This window comes from Salvelinus fontinalis, unplaced genomic scaffold, assembly GCF_029448725.1.
Source record: "Salvelinus fontinalis isolate EN_2023a unplaced genomic scaffold, ASM2944872v1 scaffold_1294, whole genome shotgun sequence".
NCBI lineage: Eukaryota > Metazoa > Chordata > Actinopteri > Salmoniformes > Salmonidae > Salvelinus > Salvelinus fontinalis.
This window is the reverse complement of record NW_026601503.1, coordinates 1-25,764: the sequence shown is the minus strand read 5'-3', so window position 1 is coordinate 25,764 and position 25,764 is coordinate 1. Positions and strand designations below refer to the sequence as shown.

Here is a 25,764-nt window from a genome sequence, read left to right as displayed (position 1 = left end):
AAATGTTAAAAAATACCTGTAAACAAATTCATCGTAAGGAATAAGGTTTGGAAGCATTTTCACTTTTCATGTATAGGCCTATACCGTTAATATTCCTGATTTGCGTGCCTTCAATCTTAGTTTTGGATATAAAACTCATAGGTTTACACAGGCAGCCTAATTCAGATATTTTGTGAGTTAGGCTGCCTGTGTGAACATAGCCAATGAGACACATCTCCCAAATTACATTTTTCATTCTCTTAAAGAGAATGTTCTAACAACCTGTCTGAACATCATTCAAGGCACGCTACCTTATGCCCTTATTCAACCTGATGACTTGAGAGAGAGCGAGAGGGAGACCAACAGGTACCCTCCCTCTTTAAGATAATTAGCTAGGCAATCAATTAGTCATTGTACACCTGTGTTTTTCTAAAGTGATCTACCCTTCCACTCCACACACTCTGTCAATGAGGCCAGTGTGTATGGATGGACTTCTAATCAAACCAATGTTTATGAAATGACCATCATGTGAAATGATAATGAAACATGCGATCAGCCCTGGTTAAAAAACAATGCAAACATGTAATGTCCGGGGATATTCGCAGGTAAGAAACAAACTATTGTCTATATAGTTGAAGGTCAAAAACGGTTTAATCTTAATAGTTGTAGGCCTTAGGCCTAGTATTTCCTTATATATTAATTGCCAGAAATACAGGCACGGTGCACACAGAGAGCCAGTAGCATGGCTCATCTCTCCAGTGTTGATGGTTTGCCAACAAGAAAACAAAAGAGAGTTGGGGCTCGCTCACTTTTAATGAAGAGATAAGTTAAGCGGAAAGATATTGGACCTGACAGATCTGTAATCAACAGATTACTTATACAGGACCGTATTACACAATGGAGAAGAGGGGAGCAGGGAAAGAGAAAAAAGGGGACCACCTGCCCTTCTTCCTCTCTTTCCCTTTCTCTCCATAGTTAGCTGTTAAAGCGCCAACCAGTACAATCAACAATCACTGAGTGACCATTCATTGCCACTCTCTCCATCTCCAAGCTCCCCATCAACACAGTTTCCCTGTATGGAATGCTCTTGTCATCACTCAGAGAGAAACTGTACAACCATCATGGCTCCAGAGATGAATCTGGGCTGATCTGTCAAACTGCGGTTTAGGAGACGCTTACCAATCGAACGCAGTAAGTTACTGTACTTTCTATTTGTGTTTCCTAGCCTGGGAATCGAGTCTGTTTTTGCTTTAGCCAACTCCTCCCTGTGTTCATTCATTGCCATGAAGAGTTGGCTAAGGAACTCTTAAAGTCTAGGTCCAGGCGATGTGTTGTCTAGACCTTTTGGGGGGAAGGGACGGGTTGAGATGCATGTGAAATATTATAGTCAATCAGATTGGTATGACCAGTAGTGTCATTCATGTTCATACATTATTGTGGAGCATTATTTAATTCAACCCAAATGGCAGCCAAAATGTAACCATAAGTTCTTTAAGCACCAATCAGTACAATCAACAATCACTGAGTGATCATTCCATTTTGACTTCTAAATATTTGATTGTGTTTATTTTTGGCACCACTTATGTTATTAATGACTCAAAGATGGAGGCGTGGAGTCAAAGGATTATATGGGTAAAAATAGCTGTGTTATTATTATTATTATAGGTAGCCTAAGTCATGCTATGCCTCCTTTTCCTATTTCTCTGTAAAGCTGGTAAAAGAAGCCCCATTTATAAAAGGGCATGTTGTGACAACACATGTTGTCTGGCATCTTCTTGTTGGCACAACATATCTTCTGTACTGTTTGTATTTACTTCATCTGTCTTAGCAAGAAAAGGCTGGGTGGTTCTCAGATCTGTTTGTAGTCTTGCCAAATCATATGGCATCTCAACACAGTTTCCCTGTATGGAATGTTATTTTCATTACTCAGAGAGAAACTGTACATCCATCATGGCTCCAACGATGAATCTGGGCTGATCTGTTAAACTGTGGTTAAGGAAAAGCTCACCAATCAAATGCATTAAGTTACTGTACTTTATATTTGTGTTTCCTAGCCTGGTAATATAGTCTGTTTGTTCTTCAGTCAACTCCTCTGTGTGTTCATTGCCATTAAGTTGTCTACAGAAGCACCAGGCTATGTGTTGTCTACACGTTTGGGTGAAGGGACGGGTTGAGATGCATGTAAAAGACTATAGTGAATCAGATTGGTGTGTATGACCAGCCTCACTCATGTTCACACAGTACACTATTGTGGACCATTATTTAGATCAACTTAAGTGACGACAAAACTGTAACCATAATATTTTGTCACTTATGTTAATGCCTCAAAGGTGTGTAGTCAACAGAGGATTATATGGGTTTAGAGTGAACAAAGCCTGTCGGTCCTGGAAAGAGCAGCGATTATGTAGACAGACAGGGACTTCTTGATTGACTTGGTCATGGTTTCATAGATTGACTGGAGGAGTTTTCTAAACTTATTTTTTGTATTTTTCCTGTTCTTAAAGGTGGACAGCATTCCCTTTTCATAGAATTGGGTCAGAAAATGGACATCATTGTGCTTCTATGAACCAATGAATATGTTAGGGTAATGTACAGGAAGTCAATGTTCCAAAATATTTGCTATCCAGTCCTCTAAATGCCACTAAGAAATCCCCATAAAGTACTGTACTGTTGAATGACTCTTTTGTCTTCTTTATTGAACCTCTTCCTTGCAACATAAAATTATTGAATTTCCTAGACAATTGTCAATAAAGTATTGGAATGTAACATAACAAAGCATGACTTTCATTCTGTCCTGTAGAAGACTATAGTGAGACTATAGACTATAGACTATAGTGAGACTACTAAGACTATAGACTACCTATCATTCATTCATTGTCACTTGTCCTACATAGTTGTACTATAGTGTGGTGGTTAAGGGCTCTCTCTACTCTCCCCTTGTCAGGTGAGAACCTTGATGACTCTACTACCTGTGGATGAGGATGCGGTCTACACTATCTCTCTGTGGAGGAGAAGGGGAGGGCAGGGGCCTGAGAGCCCGGGTAGGCAGGATGAAGAGACTGCTGTGCCTTCGACACACCCACCGTGTGGACGTCCTGACGGACATGGAGCCGGGGCTTTGGCTGAGGCGCTTCCAGCTGCTGGAAACAGAGGTCACTGAGGTGAGTTGGTGAAAAGGTGATGTTTGCCCTTTCGTTATAGCTAAGGGCCAAAGAGAGTGGAGTGGGTTGCATTGAGTGTCAATGCGTAGACAGACCTTTAATCCTCTGACTCAGTATTGTGTAAAGTACCTATCAAATGGTAATGTATTAATTTAGGAGGTTAGATTTGGTGGCATGGTGTTTCCCCCTTCCAGTTAGGTAAAGAGTTGCTTGAGTCTCTGTGTAGAGGCTGAAGGGTTTGGTCTGACTGATACCCTATACAGTTATTGTGCATACACATTTGAGCAGTCAGTTAGCTTGGTAGCTCCATTAAAACCATATAAATGTCAGGTATTAGACCTACAGGGACTTGGCAAGTGAAACCAGTGAGTGGGAGCCTCCTGAATATGACATGAAAACACTTTTCTTGTGTCAGAATATCCAGTTGCCTTACTTTTGGAAGCTTCCTCTTACCAGGATTGATTTATAAGAGCCTGACATCTCCAGTGACGTCAGTTGTAGAGCTAGGGTTGAGATTTATAGGGGCCAGCTTTACTGTCTAGGTTAGGTTACTGCGTAAATGGTAAGAGGGAGGGGTCATCACTGTGCTGTATAACAACTGTCATTTACCTCAGTGTGCGGTGGTTTTACGTCAGAGCAGATGTTGTTCTCATGTAGGCTGCTGCCTTTTGTTTCCTTTTTCTTCAGTAGTTTGTGTTGTTGAACACAGTAGCTATTTTGACACTGAGGAGGAAGGAAGTCCACCAGGAAGTGTCTGTCACTTCTGAAGCATGCTGGTTTTAACATGCCTCTTCTGATAAGGGCTATCATTTGGACATGTCCCACAGTTGTAAACCGTATTTCATACCAACAAAAATATTGTTCCAAAAAGACAGTTTACTCATGTCATCGATTATACAAAATCGAGATGAATTTGTTATGAAGTCATCTAATCGGACAATTGTTGTGCGTTGTTGTGAATTCACTGTGTCTCATTAACGTTAATTATTCACCCTGCCCCCTCGGCTACCCCTCTCATTCTCTTTGTGCCTCTGGACTGGCAGAGTGTGGCATTGGATGGCCATGGTTCAGATATTCAGAGGAGAGGGGGGGGGGGAACTCATTAAGCAACAGTTACCCATTCTCCCCTTTTGAAACCCAATGTTTGCTAATGAGGGGGGTTTATAATAGAAGCCGCCATTGATCAAACGCCATCTGCTGAGCTAGAGATGGTTGACACTTTATCATTGGGCGGTCAAGGCGCTTTCTCATTGGGACAATTTAGGGATAAAAGTAGATTAGACTACAGCGAAAATTTTATATTCAGATATGAGTACACTTGTCCGCCCTGAGACTGAAAGGTTGGGAGGTCGATCTCTGGCCGAGTCATACCAAAGACTGTAAAAACGGTACCCGATGCGTCTCGAGTGGTAATCAGAATAAAGGAGATATGTTGGTGGTAAGGCCCTGCGATAGACTAGTGTCCTGTCCAGGGGGGGTACTTGTACATTAAGCTGCCTCACACTACAGAAACAGGAGATAGGATCCTGCTATATGAGCTGTTCGTTCTGGCTCACACAAGTCAAGGCTATAAGAACATTGGGACTATAGAGCTACTGTTCAGCTCAACAGAAACCCTACATGTTTCTCTTCACCAAATGATAAATATGGTCTGCTTCTAAGTCATTTTGGAACTTTCAGCCAGCCAGTAGAAAAGGACAGCAACAGGTGACACTGGCTTGGAAGACTCAATAGGAACAAAACAGACTTGTTTTTCTGTGGAATTTCCAACCATGCCATACCTCCTACAGACACCATGGTTTGAGAGCAGTCCTGAGAACTGTCCCGACTGGATTTTAGAATAGTGGCAGTAAGGTATGAAGGAGATACCAGGAGCAGTCACCTGAGAAGCACATGGTTCTTGCCTGAATAATTCTCTCAGAATTTTCTCAGACTCAGAATTCCCAAAACACTAATAGCAAAAAGCTCATACTGTACCTAGAGAATAGAAAGTGGATTAATGCATTTAAGGGAAAAACGCAAATGTTCCCTTTATGGCTATAGTAGGCCTACAGTAATCAGACATCATTTATACCTACAAAGATGGTGCAAATGTTTGTTTATTCCATTGTTTTAAATTATTTTAATTTGCCTAAATAATCAAAAAAACATTACAAGTGTGAAAGTTGTGAATGACATGGCCTGTTACTGTCAGTTTGTGACACTGCTATCACCAAATCTGTTGACGTAAAAGCGCGTGGTATCGAGATTTCCGCCCTGCCTTCACCTGCTAGTACAGCCTCTGCTCTCGCGCTCAGGTGCAATCAGTCACTGCGACTTGCACAGAAACCGGCTGTCGCACAGCTCACAGCGAAGCTCACACAGACAGGCTGTGTAGCGGCTAGGCTATCGAGTTTGAAGTCTGCTTAGAAGTATATTCATCTATTATTGTCGTTTGAGTTGATACAGTATACAAAATATACTCTATATTATTATACGAAATTCAGAATTGTTATTTTGGTCGGATCAGCGACATCCCAGGTAATTTGCGGAACTAGGCTACTGGCCATCCAATAATTTATTTCGGTCCCTCACGGATTACTTCATTGTAATATCAGTATCTACCAGCAGCAAAACAGAAGAAATGGCTCCCTAAACTACTGGAAACTTTACCTTCTTTCATCAACTAAAACGACTGGGAAATATGGGGAAATGGCGTTTGTCAATGGTATTAGTTTTACCTTTATTCATTGCTTACTGTACTTCTTTTGAAATGTCTCTGTTCTTTTAAACTACTTGGTCTACTTTTGTCGCATACAATCAATTAATTACACAGCCTTTTATCCTGTGAGATTTTACTATTTTAAAAAAACAATAGCCTAAAATAATTAAACCTTCATAATTTTTCAAATAATTAATACATTTACTGACAAAGCAAGAATCAAAATTATTATTATAGGACCATATTGTGATTTTTCCTGCTAATATTATTTTGTTTTCCATATAGTGTAATCACAACTTTAACTCAATATTGTCTTCAAGATTTCATATTTTGGTTTTTATGTAATTTTTTGATTATTTTGAAAGTGCATTTGTGTGTATGTGTTCACACACCAGACAGGGACAGAACATTGAGGGTGCCTATTGGTCCAGACCAGTGTACCATGGAGAGTTATCAACAAAACTTGCATGTCTGGCATATGGAGGACACAGATATGGAGGGCACAGTAAATAGTGGCGTTTGTTCTCGTTCCCTCTGCAGCCAGCCAGACTCCATTAGGTGTTGTATAATGACAACAAAACAGTCATTTGGAGCCTGTCAATGTTCTTTACGACAGACTATGGATATCGACAGGCTTTTAGTGGCTGTGAATAGCATCAACCAGAGACAGATATAGGGAGAGTTTGGACGTTGCCAGCTATATGACTCAGATCCAACATGTCTGACCGCGTGGAAACTTCCTTGTTTCCTCATCCTCTATTTATGGCTTGATTCTCCATTGTGTGTCAGTGGGATACTAGCTAGAATCTTCACCCTAGAAGTTATTATATGGAATTCATGGGCTCTCTCCAGGGACTGAGAACTGCTAGATGTTACTGAAATGTGTTACTCCGATTTTGTTACCGACGTGAACAGAACTCAGAGATACTGAGAGGTACTGTAGTGCTCTCCAGTGCATGGGTAGGCAGGCCCCATGGATACAGTGAGTTCTGCTTTGTCTAAAAGCTACAGGTCTGGGTAGGGTCTTCTGTCTACCTACCCAGTCGGGTCAAAGTCTAGGGGCTACAGAGCTGGTAGCACCACACCCTACCCACTCTACACTCTGCCCTATCAGTGAAACTGAAACCTGATCCTCTGGTTACATGGTGAGGGTATAACCTCTGTCTAGTCTATGGGATGTTGGGCTAATGTGGGCGATGTGGATCTCCTTCTGTATGTCAGGAAGTGTGGATGTGTGTCAAATGGCACCCTATTCACTATATAGTACACTACTTTTGACCAAGGCCCATAGGGAATAGGTTGCCATTTGGCCATAGGGAATAGGTTGCCATTTGGGATGTACCCTTTGTGTGAAATGGTGTTTGGTTGGTTTTAACACCATACGTCGGCGTCTTCTTCAAAAGAGAAGGAAATGGCATGGTATTTTTTTGCAATTGTATTTATTTGACCATTTTAATAGCACAATTGAACAACACATGGATGCAATGCATTTAAAAAAACGTTGAGAACTTAAACGTATTTCCATTGTGGTTCTCTTTGATGGAGATTGAATATTATCTTTACTTTGCTCTGGGTGATGGAATGGGAGTTGATGTAGTATAGCTTGAGTGGAGGGAGCAACGATGTTGCACATGTCTTGCTAAAAACGTTCCACATTTTAGACATACAGGTCTATAACTAGCAAGTATACATTTCAAAATGTATAATGTGCTCTCATACCAGTCAGATGGGATATAATCATACAGTATAGGAAATTCCCCTGTTGCTGAAAACATGCCACACGTTGACATTTAGGTCCTTATACATTGTGAATGTATAATATCTATTTAATGACGTCACATACCTGTTGCTGTACAGGCATGCAGTCTAATAACAGGTACCTCTGCAGCATTTAAATTTGCATAGATGGATGTCTAGCTAAAAAATGTGCCACACGTTTTACATTTGATCCCTTAACATTGTGAGATGTGCAATCAATGTTTAAAAAGCTCTCATACCAGCTGCTAGACAGACTAACTGATGCCTCTGCAGTACCTGCATAGATTGAACTGAGAATTCTATGTTGTTTGAAAGCAGTATCTGTGGAACGGTGCTATTGACGTAGCTGTGCCTAACCTTCTCACTTAAACTGCTCATTGCCTGAATGCTTTGAATGTGAAGATCTCTACATTTGTTCTGGTGGTGTTTGTGTCACAGAGCATGAGGAAAATGTAGGCCACTTCACTGCCGTTGAAGTTGAACGTCTATGTGAATTTAGTAGGACCGGCAAACCCATTTTGATTAATTCTGTGTGTTATGGCACTTTTGGCTAATGTCAACAACCCTTAATGTGCAATTACTATTATATTGAAGTCTCACCTCCACTGCCTTTGTCTCCCACCAGGACCCAGTGCAGGAGTGGGGGGAGGAGGTGGAAGAGGGGGCCGTGTTCGGCATAACGCTATGTAGGGAGCCTGTGCTCCCCAGCCCCTCCACCCAGGACCCCTCAGAGCCTCTCACTATGTCCCAGTCAACTCCATCGGCTTTCAACTTCATCCAGTACCACACAGTGAAGGTAAAAGCACTTTGAGAGAATGAATGATCAGAGAGAGATGTGGAGAAGGACAGACTGGGGATAGACAAAGGACAAGAGAGGCGGAGAAAGGGAAAGATGTAGGGAGAGGGAGACAAGCATTTTGCGACAACTGCTAATGTAAAAAGTTAATAATGAATAAAGTGGATTTGTATTTGATTGAAGGTGCGTCGGTTGAAAGCGGGGACCCTGGAGCGCCTGGTAACCCACCTGCTGGACTCAGAACACCAGGAATCTGACTATGTCAGAGTGTTTCTGTCCACCTACAGAACCTTCACCACCACCAACACACTCATAGAACTGCTCTTCCAGAGGTGAGACACAGAATAGGATTTCATGGTGGTTGTTGTTTTTTGTTGTTATTCAGAGCAACATGCATTTAACCCAAATGTAATTCAGTATGTGGCACTGTGCTGTTGCTCTTCCAGAGGTGAGATGGTTACAGAGATTATATGATGCTATGTTACTTCTGAATGTTTTGTGATATGATCATGTATTTAGCAGACACTTACTGTTAAGATAATTTTTACATGCATGTGTTTTTGTAAGTAGGAAAAGTCATTGAAAACAGTTGACTAAAGACATCTTGTGAAGTAAACCCTTGAGTCTTGCCTGGAGTCCTTGGCCTAGATAGGACCCATACAAAATGACCTGAATTCTTATCAGACTAATAACCTCTGACTAATCTCCGAGGCTGCACTTTGGTTGCACCTCTTTCAAAAATATTTGGAAGGCATCTGGCATGATGTAGGACTACCAGTCTAATGTTGTAAGTCTTTCCTAGTTTGAATAATTCAGTTTCACCCCATACATATTTGTGTGATGTTGTGGGAGGCGTCAGTCACTCAGTTATGAGTTTGCCTAACCGGTTCCTAATTACCTACCACATGACGGGTCCAACAAGAATGTCTAAAGACTCCTTTTTAAAAATGCTGCCTCATAGGTTATTCATAATATTTTATGCAAAAATAAATAAAAAATAAAACTGAGGTTTTCCAGATATCATAGTTGGAGGATTCCTGCATCTCCTGTTTATTCCCTCACGATATCCAGGAATTCTCTAACTGGGATTTCTGGAAAATCTGGGAACCTTATTCTGTGATATTGTATTGAACTTTTCTGAGCTATCGACTAGTAAGACCCTTTACCAGTTCAGTAGTTAGCCTTTTACTGGAGTTTAATGCTATCTGCTTTGACCTATGACATTTAGAACCCTAGAGATAATGATTAATTGGTTGTTAAGCAGTCATCCTCATTTCTGCAGTGCTGGTAGCAACAGGCTTCCTTATGAAACTGATGTCACCATATGCTAGCCCCAGGGCACATGGATTGTAATTGACAGCAATGGGCTTTCCGCCGAAGGTCAGGTCTCTGTAGTTTATATGTTAGTAAAGGGCTTCTCTTGCTTGTCAGATTCATGGTGTGGGAGGAGAGTAGCAGAGGGCCAACTATTTCTTTGACAAAGACCATGTTGGTCAAAACATTGCTTTGTACCCCTAAATCCCTTGTATGCGCAGTAACCATTGAGCAAACATTCAGGTTTTTTCTAAGTACTGCATGTCTCTATTTCCATAGGGATGATATGATTGCCAACCTGGACAACACAGTCTGCCCAAGGAGGTATGAGGAACTTCACTCTCTCAACTACTTCTACAATGTCTTCTTACCATAAAACACCCTTGATATTAATCACCCCCCCTCCTCCAGCACCCTGGTGCCCCTGATCAGAACTTGGCTAGAGGAACACAAGGAGGACTTCAGGGAACCCCCTCGGCACCCCTCCCTGAGGCTGCTCTGTTTCCACCTCCGCCACCGCCTCGCCTTCCGTCGCCTCGCACAAACAGCTGAGACGCTGCTCAAGAAGCTCCAGGAAGAAGGTTGGTAGCATTCAGTAAGGCAAACCGTAGAAAAACGTTTTTCAACAGAAATCAAACTCTGGGTTTATATTGGACAAATGTAGGTAGTACCTCGCTGTTTCAAGTTTTTATGCTTGCCCCTTTCTCTCACAAGCAAAAAACTGCATCCTACCTCACCAGTAGAAGTCTTAGAAGTTGTGATTTTGCTTATTTTCTTCCTAGATCGCATTAGTCTGCATCAGTCTTCACCAATAGATAATAGTGATTGTCAGCAGAAAGTGGAGGGGTCAGGAGAGGAGGGATCAGGAGAGGAAGTACCGAAGGAGGTGACTGGAGACTTTATGGACTTCCCTGTCATAGAAGTGGCAGAGCAGCTGACACAATTGGACGCTGTAAGTGTTAATCATCTTTATGACCCAACCCTTTCTGTTCAATCACTCCGCATGAATGACAAAGCTTACAAAGTGTATTTCCCTCCTTCCTATAGGACCTCTTCATCAAGGTGGTCCCATTCCAGTGCCTGGGCTGTGTCTGGTCTCAGCGGGACAAGAAGGAGAGCCGCAACGTGGCGCCCACCGTCCGCGCCACCATCGCCCAGTTCAATGCTGTCACCAACCGGGTCATCACCTCCCTGCTGTGCTCCTCGTCAACTTCTCCGATCTCTGTCTCCTCCTCAACCCCGAGTCCGTCTACGGCCCCTAGCTCCCCTCTCCTCCCCCACACCAGCCCCACCCTCAGGGCCAGGGTGATAGAGCGGTGGATCGCCATAGCACAGGTCAGCAAGTCCAGATGGTATACATAGAACATATATTTATCTACATGTTGAGATCTTTGGAGACATGTTTAGCTTAATTTGTATTTTTTTAGATATTTAGGAAAGCAACAGGAAAACTGTTTCTTAAGTGGCTAAATGTAGGCATTGTGTTCGGTCCTGCCCTCTGTAGGAGTGCAGAATGCTGAAGAACTTCTCCTCTCTGAGAGCCATCCTGTCAGCCCTGCAGTCCAACGCTGTGTACCGCCTCAAGAAGAGCTGGGCTGCCGTCAACAGGTGAGATATGCAGAGGCACGGTAGCAGGTTTACATTTTGTCAGCCAGGGTAAGTTCTCAGACCCAGATTTACTCTACTTCTGAACTGAAAACCACTTTGATATTCTTCTTTGAGTGGAAAGCAACCCTGAATATGGTGGCTGAGATGCATACTGCACATTTCTGAAAACTGACAATTAATTTTATTTTAGGGATTGTATGGCCTGTTTCGACCAGCTGTGTGAGACGTTCCCAGATGAGAACTGTGTTCTGACCAGCAGAGAGATCCTGGTGGAGGTAAGAACCACAGAATAGAACCAAAGAATGGTAGTGGTTAGAGCGTTTGGCCAGTTACCAAAAGGTCGCTGGATCGAATCCCCGAGCTGACAAGGTTAAAAAAAAATCTGTAATTCTGAACATGGCAGTTAATCCACTGTTCCCCGGTAGGCCGTCATTGTAAATAAGAATTTGTTTTTAACTGACTTGCCTAGTTAAATAAAGGTTCAATTAAAAAAAATAAACACAATGGCACCACAACCGTAGAGTTCAACAGTAAGAACACCACTTAAAAATACATTTTCCATCTGAGTAGCAACATTTACTGTTCTACTCAGGTGGAAAAAGCATTTTTTTTTTCATTTACATTTTAGTAATTTAGCAGATGCACTTATCCGGAGCAATTAGGGTTAGGTGCCATCCTCAAGGGCATGTTGACAGATTTTTCACCTAGTCAGCTCAGGGATCCGAACCAGCGACCTTCCAGTTATTGGCCTAACCCTCTTAACTGCTAGGCTACTTGCCGCCAGCTAAATGACTGATATGGGTGTTAATACAGTATAATGATAGGGCTGTTATCATATCGGAAGTGTACACTTCAGAACAAAAGAGCCATTGTACTTTATACTTTGGCCACACAATCAAATGGGGTCAGTGATATCCGATAGCACTGTCTATCATATTATATTCACTTTTACTTGTTGGCTTTGTAAACGGCCCACATCTAAAGGTGGTGTATTCAATATGACTGCCAGTTTCGGGCTGGGCACACTGAGTCACACCGCATTGACTGAACTCACACACGCCTCCGGGTAAAACTAGCAACATCTATTACCAGGCGGAGGTGACTTGGTATGTGTTGATTTCCAGAGGAGGCTGGTGAGGGGAGGATGGCTCATAATGGATGGAATGGAGTTAATGGAATGGTATTAAGCACATGGAAAACCAGGTGTTTGATACAATTCCATTAATTCTGTTCCAGCCATTACTATGAGCCCGTCCACCCATTTAAAGTACCACCAGCCACCACTGGCTGATTGTCTGAAGAAGGGTGTGTGCTTGGGTTTTATAGGTGATTCAATCTCAGCCTTATCATGACGGGGGACAACCAATCAGACACCACACCCAATAATAACTAGAACTAAGTAGTTAATTAATAACTTAACTATGTACTGCACTCACTGTACAAGGAAGTATTATAGAACAGCTATTTGGCTTGCAATGATTGCCCCACCCATCATATATCAAACTCCATGTACTTGTTTAAGCCCAAAACAAGTAGATGCAGGTAGTGTGACTGTGAATAATGCACGCTATTTCAAGCACTCATGTGTAGGAACCTTTTAGAGGACTTTATTGATTCTTGGCTAATGGATGGCAATTGATTGATTTTTCCGTGCCCATTTTATACCAAGCCTAATGTGACTGTTGTTTTTGCTGTTCTTTAGGATGGCAGCCAGCCGGATGACAACGCCGCCCCCAAGTCACCCCAGCTGTGTCCCATGTCTAAACAGATGGTAAGACTACTTCCTGCCCGTGGTTTAGGTGTTCTAACATGATCTGGACTGAAATTATAGAACTTCTGACTGAGCACCTACAGTATATTGTATGAACAGCTAGAATGCTGATAATATTCAGTTACTGTCCACAACAATCGTGCGAATCCATTCAAATCGGCCGACATTATGTGGCTTCCTTATTCTTTGACTTTGGACCACAGAGCACGAGATGCGTGGAGAAGACTAAAATAATACTGTTAGCTCAGCAAACAAGTCTCTTCCTAATACTTTAGAGCGAAAAGAGGAAGTGAGGTAGGAATACCCCTTAATGGTCCTGACCCGTCCTAGTTTCGACTTCTCTGAAACAAGTTACATGCAGCCTCTGTCTGTGATACTGGATGCTTCCCGAATGGCACCCTATTTTCTATATATTGCAATACTTTCTGGTCAAAAGTAGTGCACTATTTAGGGAATAGGGTGCCATTTGGGTTACACAGTGATTCTCTAATATAGATCTCTCTCCGTTCCAACCTTCCTCCTTTTAATTTCCATCCTCTCGTCCAGTGGAAACTCTTAGTCAGCTCAAATCACAACACTTGTCTTTTGCACACTTTAATGACACTTGAATTTACGTTGTACAAAGTTAACTTAACTTAGACCCTTTTTAGTCATTGTGGATCATCATCAGGTCAATGTTATATAAAGGTTAGGTGATGATGATTCTGTATAAACACAATCGCTGTGAACTGTTTTATGACGTACCATCCCATTGTCCTTCACACAATATAAACTATTTACATTGTTTAGAACGTGTCCCAATGGCTCCTTATTTAGTGCACTTCTTTTGACCAAGGCTCTGGTGAAAATTGAGTGCACTGTGCAGGAATAGGGAGCCATTTGGGACGAGTGTATAATCTAGGATAGGCTGCTGTATGACGTAGTGTCTTATCGTCCCTCAAAAAGAGCCCAACCAGTGGTGTAGTCCCCTACCTGGGCACCTACCTGACAGTCCTCACCATGCTGGATACTGCACTCACAGACACAGTAGAGGTGAGATCACAATTCTAATATCTAACCCAATGCATTCAATACGAGTGTGGCTCTGTGATGTGGCCTTCCTAGACCTTTTGGTGGTCAGAACATCCCAACTTTTCACTCCTATTTATATGACCCACTTTCCTTGTCTATTATTTGTCTGCATTTACAATGGTCTGATATGTGAGCTCATTTCAATCCTATTTGTATCCCAATTCACAGGGTGGCCTCATTAACTTTGAGAAACGTAGAAGGGTAAGTGTCACCCCCTAGTGGCTTTTGGTAGCATTTCTTTTAATCTCAGTAACCATACAGTACTGTGTGTGGGCTGTATCATGACATTCTCTCCCTCCCTCCCTCCCTCTATCAGGAGTTTGAGATCCTGTCTCAGATCGGCCAGCTGCAGGCGTTCTGCTCCTGCTACAGCCTCCCGGTAGACCAGACCATCTCAGCCTGGCTGCAGAACCACACCATGCTCAATGACCAGGAGAGTTATGAGCTGTCCCGTGCTCTGGAGCATCCGGTCGACCCTTGTCCAAACTCGCCCTCTTCCTGGAGCCAGCGCCTGCTCAACAAGAAGCTTGCCTCGTAAGTCTGACCTTCCTATGGCCAAAATGTCAAGAACCCTTTCTGACATAATGTATTATTTAGCCCGTGCCACCCAAATACAATACTCCACTGTGTTGTAGCTAGGCTGGGTACCAGTCTTTTTCTAGCTAACATTCCACTCCTGTCATCTCTTTGTCTTCAGCCAATGACAGGCGTATATTTAGTGATTTAATGGGGATCCTAATAAATACAGAATACACTCCTGTCATTGGCCAAAGACTATGTTAGGAATATACTTTATCTATTGAGGGAAAAGAAGTAGCAAGAGTCCTGCAGGTTTTCCCAAACAACAGCAGGTGCTCTTGGAGGGGAATAGTCATTGAAAAGCTAAAGGAAAAATTATATCCACAAATCGTTAAGTGGTGGTAAAAAAAATCAAAGCAGGCACTCGTGTGGGTTTGAAAGTTAAAAAGCCTTTGTGTGGGCTACAGCATTATTAAGACACACCAGCGCATATTGGCTAATGCCTTCATCAGGGTGTCTGTCGATACCTCGGCTCTATTGAACATGTGAGTGTTTTTGAGGTATTTGTGAGCACTTTAATGAACTTTACATGTTCATGTGTGTGTAGGTTGCTGTCGGGCACTGATGTCTCCAGCAGAAAGACCCATTCAGACCAGCTCAGTGTGTCGTCATCAGGCTCCAGTGGTTCTGAGATGGAGGATCTGTCCTCACCACAGCCATCTCCTCTCAGAGTCAAACTCAAGGTAGATAACCATGTCCAGGATTCAATCAGATCTGGGTTCAAATATTTGATTTCTTTCAAATATTTTTTTGCGTTTTGATTGAGCCATTTGGGTGGTGTTTGCACTTTGGGTTGTATTCTATTGGTTTCAATGTGCCAGGCAAGCTCAATAAAGCACAGCTAAAGTACTCTTTGAATCCAGGTCCGAAGTTATATGTTGACCTTGTTTATGTATAACAGTTATTAGCCAGTTAGCATGGATCATTTATTATGCCTCCTCTCCCAGTCTCTGTCAGGCTCCCTCCACAACGTGTCTGAAGGCCTCTCCTCCAACACCACCTCCCCCACTCCCTCCAACGCCTCCTGCAGCTCCTCCCAGCCCGACCTCTCCTACTCCTCTACGGCCATGAGTCCTGACTGCTCTTCCTCCTCCTCCTGTTGCTCCTCCTCCTCTCCTCCGTGCTCTAAGCCCGTCTATAACAAGCAGGTAGCCGACTCCTGCATCGTGAGGGTGAGCGTGGAGTGCGGCAACAACGGCAATGTCTATAAGAGCATTCTGGTGAGTGAACTCTAACAAATACTCCCTTAAAGTGCCCCAATGTATATCTCTCTCTTCACTGGTTAGGGATGGTAGTTGATTTTCTAGATTGTAGTAGTAATAATAATTGGGATTTCCACCTCCATAAGAGTGTACACTTGAAGCAGCTTATATGTCCAGTGTGTTCTACTAACCTTGCCTCTCTGTTCCTCTTGTCTAGCTGACCAGCCAGGACCACACTCCTCAGGTGATCCAGAGGGCCCTGGACAAACACAACCTGGAGAACATGAGCTGTACAGACTTCAGCCTCACACAGCTGCTGTCCCAGGACAAAGGTGAGCGCAGTCAGAGTAGGAAAGATGCTTACTCTCCCTTGTCTCCTTTCTTCCTCTGCACTTTTAAACTACATTTTGTATTGTGTTCACCTCTGTTGTTGATCAGTACAGATAAAGGAGAGGAGACAAGGAAAAGAAACCACCATAGTCTATTGATACACATTTGGGGTCTATGGCACTCAATATAATCCCCATACAACCCATACTGATCTATATATTCCCACCAGAACTCCAGATCCCTGACAAGGCCAACGTGTTCTACGCCATGGCCACCTTGGCCAACTACGACTTTGTCCTCCGCCAGCGCTGGAGGAGCCACAGCAGACGCCTGGGCACTTCTTCTAGCCCCGGGGCCCAGGGCAGGGGACACCTTGCCAAGTAGACGGCACCACAGCTCCTCTGCCTAGTCTGGAGGGAGAACTACAGCAATAGAGAAGGGTGGAAGTAGAATTGTGCCCCACGGGAACCATGGCGTATTCACTGTAACTGAGCTAGCTGCTAATGCTTGGTAGAAATGCACATTTAAGCCTTTCATTGGCCACAGCCTGAGAACTTGCATTGTGAACACCATTATGAAGCTTCTGCACCAGGACGTGGTTGACTCATCATTGGAAAGGAGATTATTTTGATACTCATGGATTCAAGGATGGGACTAGATGTATTCCAGGAGGTTCAATATTGAAGGATGGAAAACCAATAGAGATAAATATGCCAAGAGGTGCTGTTTTGAGGGGATAAGTATGTGGAAGATGGAGTACTCAGAGATTGAAACTGAACAGGTGAGTTGAAGTAACGAAAGCAGACATTTTGTGGCCTTATATCCACTTCGGTGGATTGAAGCCATATGGATGTCAATGGAAGACATGAGAAATCAACCACAACCATTTTCTACACAAGACTAACACCAGCTAATGTCAACAAATATGCTATGGCACTTTAGAATGTTGACCAGTGTATCGAACCAACACTCCAAATGCTCTGCATGTCATTAATTTAGCTCCGAACAGCAAAGACTATTATCAACACAAGGGACTATGCATCTACTTATTTGTGAAGAAAAGGAACAAGGAGGAAGGAAATCGCCCTTCTCCAAATAGGTGTGTTATCTTCCAACATAAAGGGCATGCAGGTCATTGACCCTGGATCGATGGAAGTGTCCAACATGATTGAGTGGGGGGTGTAGGTCTCACATAATGATGCAGTCCGTATGTGCTGAGGGGATGACCATTCACATGGCCCACACCCCTGGGTACGCGGTTCTAACATTTCAGAAAGTGAGGAAGGAAAGGTGCATTTAAGTATTGGAGCAGAATGTGTTCTATAGGCTTTAGATATACATACATACATACATACATACATACACACACACACACACACACACACACACACACACACACACACACACACACACACACACACACACACACACACACACACACACACACACATATATATACATACATACAGACCGAGACAAAAATGAATAACAACAGTAGATATGATAGTGTTATTAGCAATATGTATATAGACCAGATCGTTTCAGTAATTATTCTCAGTACTATGTTGCATTTCAGTGTTTCAGCTTTGACAAATTATAAAGTGATGTTATTTGTTTGTAATTTTTATGAGTCTGAATTGTTCAATGGAGGGAGGGGGCAGTGCAGTGCCTGGTAAATGTACATTATGGTTAATGTCTTAACTATAATAGGAAGATGGCACTTTAAGTCTCTTATCAGACTGTTTATTTTGAATGTCAAATGAAGGATATAAAGAGTGTACAGAACATTAAGGACTCTTTCCAACACTGACCAGGTGAAAGATATGATCCCTGATGTCACCTGTTAAATCCACTTCAATCAGTGTAGATGAAGGGGAGGAGACAGGTTTCTGGCTTTTTAAGCCTTGAGACAATTGAGACATGCATTGTCTGTGTGCCATTCAGAGGGTGAATGGCAAGACACACAATTTAAATGCCTTTCAACAGGATATGGTAGTAGATTGCAGGCACCCTGGTTTGTGTATGTCAAGAACTGCAACGCTGCTGGGAACGCTATCGACACCTTGTAGAGTCCATGCCCCAACAAATTGAGGTTGTTCTGAGGGAAATGGAGGTGGTGCAACTCAATATTAGGAGGGTGTTCTTACTGTTTTGTACACTGTGTTACTCTATACATGACTACAGGCTTTCTGAAGAAATGCAGAAAAAGAGAGCGGAGGAGGGAGAGTGTTTCCCACAAACAATGTCTGATAACCCCCCCCTGGTTAAAACAGGCCCATTTGATTTCAGTGGGGACATGACTACATGAGAATGACATTGAATGTGGATGTTGAAAGACACAGAATGTGGTGGTGTTATTTATGGTGAATTCATTACCGGTGTGAGGGCAGTGGGTGGTTGGTGAATGTGGGTATTGCTGATAGTGTTGTGAAGTGTAGAACTGTTTACAAGTCAGATGGGGAGACAACAGAGAACAAGCATGAATTGACCTTTTGTGCTGCTTAAGATTTAGCTGAAACCCCTAGTGTTTTATTCGGAGAGACATTTGTCGTGTGTGTACATTTTACTAAACTTGTGAGGACCAGAAGTCCTTACTAGAATAGTAAACCAACAAAACTTCAGAGAAGTGAGGATGTTTGGCCGGTCCTCACTTATAAAAAGGCTATTTTAGGGTTGGGGTTAGGGAAAATAGGATTTTGAATGGGAATCATTGTTGGTCCCCAAAACGTCCTCACGAGTATAGTAAGACATAGTTGGGTGTTTTAATTCAAGCACTTTTCTCTCAATGTCACTGTTTTAAACTATGGGATATTAATTAATAAAGATTATACTCAACTCATGTTGACTTTGCATTATATCTTACACACTAGTCACCTAGTCCATGCTATTTGTCACCTAGTCCATGCAAAAAATATAGCTTTATTTTACATGATATTTGTGATAGGGTAGGAACATTAGTTTTGGTCAGTCTTTCCACTGGGACTAAATAGGGAAGGACCGGTTAAAAAGTAAACAAAAGCGTCCCTTAGACGTATGCAGGTGAGCATTTTTGTACCTGAAGTTTGTAGAGACTGTGTGGTGTCGTTGCTATGCTGTGTCTGAGAACCATTTGGAGAACCATGCTGTTTGAAGAAATGTTTTGGGTGTGGTAAGGTAATTCCACTATGTGTTTACTTCGATTGTTTAGTGTTTTTGTTTATTGAGTTTGACAGACTAATGCATTATTTATTGCTTTATTAAAATGTTGCTTTAATTAAAATGCCTTACTGTCACTACAGTAGTATCTTTGTTTGTAGTGTATTCTGTTTTATAGAGATGTGATATTGAACCTGTCCTCCATTGAAATGCAGTGGCTGACTGAGCTTTGAATAAATAATGTATGACATTTGAGCAATGCTCTTTCTCGCCACATGGTGGCACTACAGCCTGAGTGGAACTATGAAACCGATAGAGCTGGCCGGTGTCAAGGATTGTTTGACAAAGAGCCAAATTCTGGGTCCGGTTCCGGCCAGCGGTCCGCTTGTTGAGGAGGGAGGGGTGTTAGGAGACTGGTCTGCTGATCTGCTGACTCCAGTCTGTATTTCAACCACTAGTGGGCAGAAGAGCTTTATACAGTCTATTGGAGACAAAGAACAATGAAGAGAATGTAAGACTGTTCCAAATCCATTTCAACACCACTGGAATGTACATACACTGAGTTCACAAAACATTAAGAACCTGCCCTCAGAACAGCCGCAGTTCATTGGGGCATGGACTCTACAAGGTGTTGAAGGCATTGTCAAGTTTGCTGGATGGCCTTTGGGTGGTGGACCGTTCTTAATACACACAGGAAACTGTTGAGCGTGAAATCCATCAGCGTTGCAGTTCTTGACACAAACCAGTGCGCCTGGCACCCGCTACCATACCCCGTTCAAAGGCACGGCGATCTTTTGTCTTGCTCATTCTCTCTCTGAATGACACACACACAATTTCTCAACTGTTTCGAGGCTTAAAATCCTTCTTTAACCTGTATCCTCCCCTTCACCTACACTAATTTGAAGTGGATCTAACAAGTGACATCAATATGGGATCTTAGCTTTCACCTGGTCAGTCTGTCATGGAAAAAGCAGGTGCTTTTAATGTTTTGTACACATGAAACTATAAATCTTGAAATGTGCACCATTCACAGCCTTATCATTGTGCTGCCTAAACAAACGTCAACAGACAGGCACACCACAACCCCATGAGGGAATGTGAAGTGCTCTGTGATCCAACCACTTTGTTCAGCACTGGCTGTTCTTTTTAATTGTACCAGAGAGGACAGACTGAAACAGGGCGAGTCTGGATTTTACTCATGTTTTCTAAAATGGCCTACGGCAAACACAGCCTTAGCATTAAAATGACCAATACACCATGTGAAAGTGATATTGTCCAACCACATCATCCTTCCTGTTGCTGTCCCCTAATCTTTTGAATGGGTTTCATGATTATATAACCAATTCCAGAAAAATCTGTAATTTAATAAAAAACATATTTGTGTCTGGATGAATTTACATCTGCCAGATGCCTTTTATGAAGTCTTGCCACCGAAGTCTATTGCACAACGTTTTTGCACATTGAATACAATTCAAAAAGCATACAAAAGTTAAAAAACGAGAAGGCTACTAACTCGAAAAAACGATGCGTCTCTTTCATACCGTATTTAAAAAGAAGCCAAAAGCCTAGTCAGTCAATTGACGACAATATTCCATAATTGAAATCATCATAACACATCCTCAACGATAAGCTGAAGGCCATGGGGGAAGGAGAAAGAACGACATCCGTCTCAGCCACTCTCCCTCCTCCTCCTCCACTCTGACCTTATCATCATGGATACCAAACAAAGGTCAGAGGTCAAAGTGACAGATGCTCATGTGAGCCCCTTATAGATAGAAACAAACCCAATGACCGTCCGTCAGGGCCGAGACATCACACGCCTCTTCTGAGTATCCACCCCAAATAAGGAAATAAGGGCCTCCCTTCCCCCCTGTGACCGCTGTCTGGCGACCGCAGCATTCCAAAGGTCGTGACCCTGTCTAGCACATTCCTTGTGTGTGTGTGGGGGGTGGGGGGGTCCTTCTCGATGGTGGTCGATGTTGTTGTGGTCTTCACAGGTTTTCATTACGATGAACCAGGCCTCCAGTTTAACCTCTGACCTCTCATAGTGTGTGTGGATGTAAAACATGGGTTTAGGTTAGCTAGGTTTAGGGTTAGGGTTGTGTATGGATGTAAAACATGGGTTTAGGTCAGGGTTAGGGTTGTGTATGGATGTAAAACATGGGTTTAGGTCAGGGTTAGGGTTGTGTATGGATGTAAAACATGGGTTTATGTCAGGTTTAGGGTTGTGTATGGATGTAAAACATGGGTTTAGATCAGGGTTAGAGTTGTGTATGGATGTAAAACATGGGTTTAGGTCAGGGTTAGGGTTGTGTATGGAGGTAAAACAGGGGTTTAGGTCAGGGTTAGGGTTGTGTATGGATGTAAAACATGGGTTTAGGTCAGGGTTAGGGTTGTGTATGGATGTAAAACATGGGTTTAGGTCAGGTTTAGAGTTGTGTATGGATGTAAAACATGGGTTTAGATCAGGGTTAGGGTTGTGTATGGATGTAAAACATGGGTTTAGGTCAGGGTTAGGGTTGTGTATGGATGTAAAACATGGGTTTAGGTCAGGGTTAGGGTTGTGTATGGATGTAAAACATGGGTTTAGGTCAGGTTTAGGGTTGTGTATGGATGTAAAACATGGGTTTAGGTCAGGTTTAGAGTTGTGTATGGAGGTAAAAAAGGGGTTTAGGTCAGGTTTAGGGTTGTGTATGGAGGTAAAAAAGGGGTTTAGGTCAGGGTTAGGGTTGTGTATGGAGGTAAAAAAGGGGTTTAGGTCAGGGTTAGGGTTGTGTATGGATGTAAAACATGGGTTTAGGTCAGGGTTAGAGTTGTGTATGGAGGTAAAACAGGGGTTTAGGTCAGGGTCAGAGTTGTGTATGGAGGTAAAACAGGGGTTTAGGTCAGGGTTAGGGTTGTGTATGGATGTAAAACATGGGTTTAGGTCAGGGTTAGAGTTGTGTATGGAGGTAAAACAGGGGTTTAGGTCAGGGTTAGAGTTGTGTATGGATGTAAAACATGGGTTTAGGTCAGGGTTAGGGTTGTGTATGGATGTAAAACATGGGTTTTAGGTCAGGTTTAGGGTTAGGGTTGCAGATGAGTGTGAAGAACATTTTGCATGCTGTTTGATTTTGAAGTTGTAAAAATAGAAATGTAATTTAATTGACATTTTTGTGTGTTGAATGGAGGGAGGCAGTATGTGTGCAGTTTGTGAGGGTTAGTGTGTGGGTTTACGAAACCCTGACGCAATGTACTTCCCTCTACTGTAAACACTTGCCTCACACTCACCCTAGGCATATTGGCGCCCACTTAAAACAGACTTTGGCCTCTTGTGTCTTCTCCCCCCTCTAACCTCTCTCTGTCCCCCTCTAACATTTCCCCTCTCCCTCTCCAACCTTTCCCCATATTCCTCTCTCTATCCCTCTCTAACCTTTCTCCTATCCCTCTCTCTATCCCTCTCCAACCTTTCCCCTATTCCTCTCTCTATCCCTCTCTAACCTTTCCCCTATCCCTCTCTCTATCCCTCTCTAACCTTTCCCCTATCCTTCTCTCTGTCCCTCTCCAACCTTTCCCCTATCCTTCTCTCTGTCCCTCTCCAACCTTTCCCCTATCCCTCTCTCTATCCCCCTCTAACCTTTCCCCTATCCCTCTCTCTATCCCCCTCTAACCCAGCCCGCTCTCTGTCCCCCTCTAACCTTTCCCCTTCTCCCTTCATCTTTCTATTTCAACTAGGTGTGTGGGCTCATGAACAGTCTGAGTAGTAGGCAGGTATTCAAGCTTGTTTGGGTAAGAATTGGAAAAAAGGAAAAATGATACTGGAAGATAATTGACAGGATAATATTCTGTATGTGGTTTGTATTCGTGTTGTGCTTTAGTATTGTGTATTTCTGTGAGGTTTGAACGTGTGTGTGTTAGAGTTTGTGGGTCATATGTAGCCCACTTTATTCTATGGAGAGTGTAACTTTACATGACTACCTGTGGATCGGTGTGAAGCTGCCCTACTGACACTGAGCCACTGACTGACTGACTACCTGGGCCTTTGTAGGAGTAGTTCTGTTCCGTCTGATTGTGTGGGAGCCTGTGTGTGTTTATGTAGCCTACGTTAAACCTCCCAGTGTCTCATTTTACAGATCAGTATCAGGCTGCCCCACTGACTGACTTTGAGTGTGTGTGTGTGTGTGTGTGTGTGTGTGTGTGTGTGTGTGTGTGTGTGTGTGTGTGTGTGTGTGTGTGTGTGTGTGTGTGTGTGTGTGTGTGTGTGTGTGTGTGGTCGTGAGTGTGTATATGTGCATCAGTAACAAAAAATAGGTGGGTAAACACTCATGGCCGTTTGCAGCTTTTCATGGTGAATAAAGTCACCGTCCTTATGTTTTCATAGCATTTTTCCACGATAGGTGGGTAAACGGTGACGCTCAATACAAAAGGTGTGTAAGCGGCATATATGTGCATTTACCCTTCGCTACACAGCTGGTGTGTGTAATCTGTGTATGTAACCTCCTTTATCCTTCCCACTGTGTAACTTTACCTTACTACCTGTATGTGGATCAGTGTCAGGCTGCCCCACTGACATAATGACTAACTGGCCTCCTTCTCGCTCCACGTGAACATCCCTGCTCTAACACAGTTAGGCTGCTTCCATTACAGGGAGAGAGTGTGTGCGTGTGTGTGTGTGTGTGTGTGTGTGTGTGTAACAGATCTAACTTTACGTCGTCCCCTCGCCCCGACACGGGCGCGAACCAGGGAACCTCTGCACACATCAACAACTGACACCCACGAAGCACGGTCGTTACCCATCGCTCCACAAAAGTCACGGCCCTTGCAGAGCAAGGGGCAACACTACTTAAGTCTCAGAGCAAGTGACGTAACTGATTGAAATGCTACTAGCGCGTACCCGCTAACTAGCTAGCCATTTCACATCCGTTACATGTGTGTGTGTGTGTGTGTGTGTGTGTGTGTGTGTGTGTGTGTGTGTGTGTGTGTGTGTGTGTGTGTGTGTGTGTGTGTGTGTGTGTGTGTGTGTGTGTGTGTCCATCACACACACTTGCCTGCCTTTGTGCCCCAGTGCTCTATTTCCGTCCATAGAGACAGACCGACAGCTGTGGTCCAGAGTTGTGTGTCACCTATTCCAGCCAGTTGGACCCTAACACACTGATCAGGACTGTGTCCCAAATGGCACCCTATTCCCAATATAGTGCACTACTTTTTACCAGGGCCAATGTCAAAAGTATACCAAGCATTAGGAACACTTTTCTAATATTGAGTTGCACCCCCTTTTGCCCTCAAAGCAGCCTAAATTCATTGAGACGTACTCTACAAGGTGTCGAAAGTGTTCCACAGGGATGCTGGCCATGTTGAATCCAGTGCTTCCCACAGTTGTGTCAAGTTGGCTGAATGTCCTTTGGCTGGTGGATCATTCTTGATACACGCAAACCTGTTGAGTGTGAAAAACCCAGCAGCGTTGCAGTTGTTGAAACAAACCGGTGCTCCTGACACCTGCTACCATACCACATTCAAAAGCACTTCAATCTCTTGCCCATTGACCCTCTGTATGGCACACATACACAATCCATGTCTCAATTGTCTCAAGGCTTAAAAATCCTTCTTTAACCTGTCTCCTCCTTCATCTACACTGACTGAAGTGGATTTAACAAGTGACATCGATAAGGGATCATAGCTTTCACCTGGTCAGTCTGCAGTGCATTCGTAAAGTTTTCAGACCAATTGAATTTCTCTACATTTTGTTACGTTACCGGCCTTATTCTAAAATGTATAACATGTTTTTTTCCCCCCTCATCAATCTACACACAGTACCTCATAATGACAAAGGAAAGGTTTTTAGAAATGTTTGCACATTTATTACAAGTGAAAAAGTTTTCAGACCTTTTACTTATTTTGTTGAAGCAGCTTTGGCAGCGATTCCAGCCTCAAGTCTTCTTGGGTTTGACACTACAAGCAAGGCTGTAACGTAACAGAATGTGGAATAAGGGAAGGGTTCTGGATGCACTGTATGTCATGGAAAGAGCAGGTGTCCTAAATGTTTTGTATACTCAGTGTATAGGGAATAGAGTGCTATTTGGGACGCTGACCTTTATTTAAAGTAGACCTGTATTTATAATGTCTCTAATTTATTCAACCATGATTGAACACTCAGGACCAGTCTTAATCAGAGATCAGTCTATGTGCATGCGTGTGTGTGTTTCTGTCTATGTGTCTGTCCATGCATGTCTGTAGCCCTGTGTGTGTGAGTGGGTGGTGTGTTTACGTGTGTGTGTGTCCCTTTTCAAGTAGATCTGTGTATGCCTGGGTGTATGTGTGGCTGGATACATGTGTCTGCTGCTGATGATGGTGTGTGTGTGTGTGTGTGTGTGTGTGTGTGC

General features: G+C 43.1%; 1 protein-coding gene across 3 annotated transcripts; it reads left to right on the top strand.

Annotated features, from left to right (window-relative positions):
* The first annotated feature begins 229 nt into the window (after positions 1-229).
* On the top strand, positions 230-19,109 carry LOC129848955 (ral guanine nucleotide dissociation stimulator-like 1). Of its 3 annotated transcripts, none has more exons than XM_055916028.1 (19): positions 230-584; positions 1,031-1,170; positions 2,924-3,140; positions 8,225-8,395; positions 8,579-8,727; positions 9,989-10,033; positions 10,121-10,290; positions 10,492-10,661; positions 10,757-11,044; positions 11,214-11,317; positions 11,508-11,592; positions 13,020-13,088; positions 14,034-14,120; positions 14,328-14,360; positions 14,476-14,693; positions 15,286-15,421; positions 15,686-15,958; positions 16,158-16,272; positions 16,500-19,109. In XM_055916028.1, the coding sequence occupies exons 3-19, from the start codon at positions 2,955-2,957 to the stop codon at positions 16,652-16,654; spliced, it is 2,454 nt and encodes an 817-aa protein (XP_055772003.1). In that variant the 5' UTR covers positions 230-584; positions 1,031-1,170; positions 2,924-2,954; the 3' UTR covers positions 16,655-19,109. The 3 variants fall into 3 exon arrangements, with proteins under 3 accessions (XP_055772003.1, XP_055772004.1, XP_055772005.1); XM_055916029.1 differs by lacking the exon at positions 230-584 and adding an exon at positions 2,484-2,563 and having other exon boundaries at positions 980-1,170; XM_055916030.1 differs by lacking the exons at positions 230-584; positions 1,031-1,170; positions 2,924-3,140 and adding an exon at positions 5,467-5,847.
* The last annotated feature ends 6,655 nt before the right edge of the window (positions 19,110-25,764 follow it).

What these genes read in the sequence shown, in the direction of transcription:
- LOC129848955 (XM_055916028.1), top strand. Translation starts at nt 2,955, where the DNA reads ATGAGGATGCGGTCTACACTATCTCTCTGTGGAGGAGAAGGGGAGGGC. An exon ending in ATAGAACTGCTCTTCCAGAG is followed by an intron (nt 8,728 to 9,988) that starts GTGAGACACAGA and finishes CTATTTCCATAG; the next exon opens with GGATGATATGATTGCCAACC. An exon ending in GGTGGATCGCCATAGCACAG is followed by an intron (nt 11,045 to 11,213) that starts GTCAGCAAGTCC and finishes TGCCCTCTGTAG; the next exon opens with GAGTGCAGAATGCTGAAGAA.